General features: G+C 59.4%; 1 protein-coding gene across 1 annotated transcript; it reads left to right on the forward strand.

The window, feature by feature from the left end:
- Window positions 1-597: 597 nt before the first annotated feature.
- On the forward strand, window positions 598-2,157 carry LOC123085334 (probable carboxylesterase 17). The gene has a single exon (XM_044506962.1). It carries the CDS (start codon window positions 769-771, stop codon window positions 1,849-1,851), a length of 1,083 nt encoding a protein of 360 aa, XP_044362897.1. The 5' UTR covers window positions 598-768; the 3' UTR covers window positions 1,852-2,157.
- The last annotated feature ends 781 nt before the right edge of the window (window positions 2,158-2,938 follow it).

A 2,938-nucleotide genomic window follows, 5' to 3' on the forward strand; every position in this document is an offset into this window, starting at 1 on the left:
TTTCAACAGGAAGATGCGAAGAGGATTCGACTTCATAACCATAGAAATTGCTTGGGCTCTTTTGAAAGAATGTAACACAAGAGTGTTCAACAACATCTCGAGACAGAAAACAGTGCCACAACTCAAGACGAAAATACTTGACGAGATTGATGAATGGAGGAAGGCCGGTCTGAGCGGCGTTGGTGTTTTAGATCCTCTCGTGAGAGAGTAGTCTTCATGTATCTAGGGTGCAAGCCTGGGTCTGTTGGCTACCTACGAGATGTTCGCATCATGTTAGGGCTCATGTACATAACTATCTGCTTTCTGTAAAAATATGATACGTCATTGATATACTCTTGAAAAAAAAAGTGTAGAGGCTCTTTAGGAACACGACGAGCCGATAGACAGCGTGCAAACGACCGAAGCGTCCCAAGTGTTCCTACACGGTGGACTTTTGCGGGGGTCGCTCACGAGACGAATGGATCATTTCACACACTTCGCCGTGTGCGCGAATCACCCACCCCCACCCCCACTTTGCGAGTCCACTCGATCGCTCGGCAGCCAAAGCCAGCCCGACACCTGTCCCACCGTCCCCCTCCCGGCTATAAAACCCGGCCACCGCCCGAGCTCCCCGGACAACGCCGCATAATTGTGTCCGCCGCCGGCTCCCGGGACACCCCACAGCGCACAGACAACCCAAGGCCTAGCACCACTCTCGTTGTCTAGCGCCTGCCGGCCGGCCGCGCCGCTCGCATCGATCCAAGCCGACGCGCGCGCGAGGGCTTCTGCATGATAAGGAGGAGGATGGGGGCACTGCACGTCGGCGAGCCGCGGGTCAGCTTCCAGCAGCAGGTCGGCAAGAACGGCGGGGGCCACGGCGCCGTCGTGGAGGAGATACACGGGCTCATCCGCGTGTACAAGGACGGGCACGTGGAGCGCCTCCCGGCGATCCCCGACGTGCCCTGCACGTGGGGCTCGACGGCCGCCGGGAGCGGCGTCCTCGCGCGCGACGTGGCGGTCGACCGCGCCACGGGGGTGTGGGCGCGCCTGTACGCGCCGGCCGCCGCGGCGGGGAAGGTCCCCGTGGTGGTCTACTTCCACGGCGGCGGGTTCAGCGTCGGCTCCGCGGCGTGGAGCTGCTACCACGAGTTCGTCGCCCAGCTCCCCGCGCGGGCGGGCTGCGCCGTGATGTCCGTCGACTACCGCCTGGCGCCGGAGAACCGGCTGCCCGCGGCCTTCGACGACGGGCTCACGGCGCTGCGGTGGCTGCGGCAGCAGGCGGGCAGAAACAACGCCGCCGCCTCCGACGAGGTCTCCTGGTGGCGCGGCCGGTGCAGGTTCGACCGCGTGTTCCTGATGGGCGACAGCGCGGGCGCCGCCATCGCGTTCCACGTCGCGGCGCGGGCCGGGCAGGGCCAGCTGGGCGCGCTGGCGCCGCTCTCGGTGAAGGGGGCCGTACTGATCCAGCCCTTCTTCGGCGGGGAGGCCCGCACGGCGTCGGAGAAGAGCATGCCGCAGCCAGCGGGGTCGGCGCTGAGCCTCTCCACCTCGGACAGCTACTGGCGCATGGCGCTCCCGGCGGGCGCCGGGCGCGACCACCCCTGGTGCAACCCGCTGGCCCGCGGCGCGCCCCGGCTGGAGGCCCTGGCGCTGCCGGCCGTGCTGGTGTGCATCTCGGAGGCGGACATCCTGCGCGACCGGAACCTGGAGCTGTGCAGGGCGCTGCGCAAGGCCGGCAAGAGCGTGGAGCAGGCGACGTACGGCGGCGTGGGGCACGCCTTCCAGGTGCTCCACAACTGCCACCTGTCCCAGCCGCGCACGCAGGAGATGCTCGCCCACATCCGGGCCTTCGTCAGCGCCAGGTCCAGCTGACAGGCAGACACCACTCCTCCGCCGTGCCATGTCAGTGTCACCCGCCGATTAATTACTTAATCCACTACCAGTTCCAGAGTAGATGCCGTGTAAGCAGTATTAGCAGTAGCTTGTGGTACTCGCCCAAGTGAAGGAAAAGACAAGAAGAAAAGGGTCCAATGCCGAACTTGGATCGTGGTGTCGGAAAGCAAAAGTGTGGCGCAAAAATAACACTTTCTCCATGTATGTATGTGTATCGTGTTGTTCATTGTACTCCTACTTACTTGCAAAGGCGGATCAATATATATATATATATTATTATTATTACTACTGCTTGTCTTGTTTAAGTAACAACTCGGCTGACGGTGTTGCATGATGAGGGAAGCAAGAAAAGGCTCCGGGAACAAAAAATCATTGTCTGCTTGTCTGGCGCTTTGCGCTTTGCACTAGCCCCTTCTTTTTTTCTATGTTTCCCGTCGCTGCTTTGGGAAGGTTCAGGCTTTGCTTGCTTGCTTGATGATGGAGCCCGGGACTTGTCTAAGCAGCGCAATCATCAGCCGGCTAGATTTTAGGCTGGCACATGCACCTGGTAAGAACAGAATAGAATCTCGGATACGTTTCCCGATGGGAGGCCGGCCATCACATGAGCCCCAACCGCAGCGCAACGACACAAGTGCGGTGCGACCGGGCGCTAGTGCCGCTGCTGCAATGATGCATCAGACAAGCCTGTCGATCACTGTAAGGAAGCCTCGAGTGTATATGTTTTCTGCGGCTTGTAAACTGGAAGGCACGCAGCGCTCTTGTTGTTGTTGTACGTGGTATCATTGCTTGGTTGCCTGTCTCACCAACCACATCATGGCGGCCGGCAAACAATCGCGTGCAAGCAGGCCAACATCATGCGTGATCATCTGAGAAGAGACTCGAGCGGCAGCATTGGGAAGTCTAGCCACAATGCACATGATAGATAATAAGTCAGTTGCTTGGTCGCCCGCGGAATGATAGACTGAGACCATGCATATGTGTTGAGTGTTGTTTACATACAAATTTTAATTCCTTACCAAACGCATCGAATACATTATGTTTTAGGGGTTGCTCGGTTGGTTGGTTC

This window comes from Triticum aestivum, chromosome 4A (assembly GCF_018294505.1).
Source record: "Triticum aestivum cultivar Chinese Spring chromosome 4A, IWGSC CS RefSeq v2.1, whole genome shotgun sequence".
NCBI lineage: Eukaryota > Viridiplantae > Streptophyta > Magnoliopsida > Poales > Poaceae > Triticum > Triticum aestivum.

Coding starts and splice junctions, on each gene's coding strand:
- LOC123085334 (XM_044506962.1), top strand. CDS start 769: ATGATAAGGAGGAGGATGGGGGCACTGCACGTCGGCGAGCCGCGGGTC.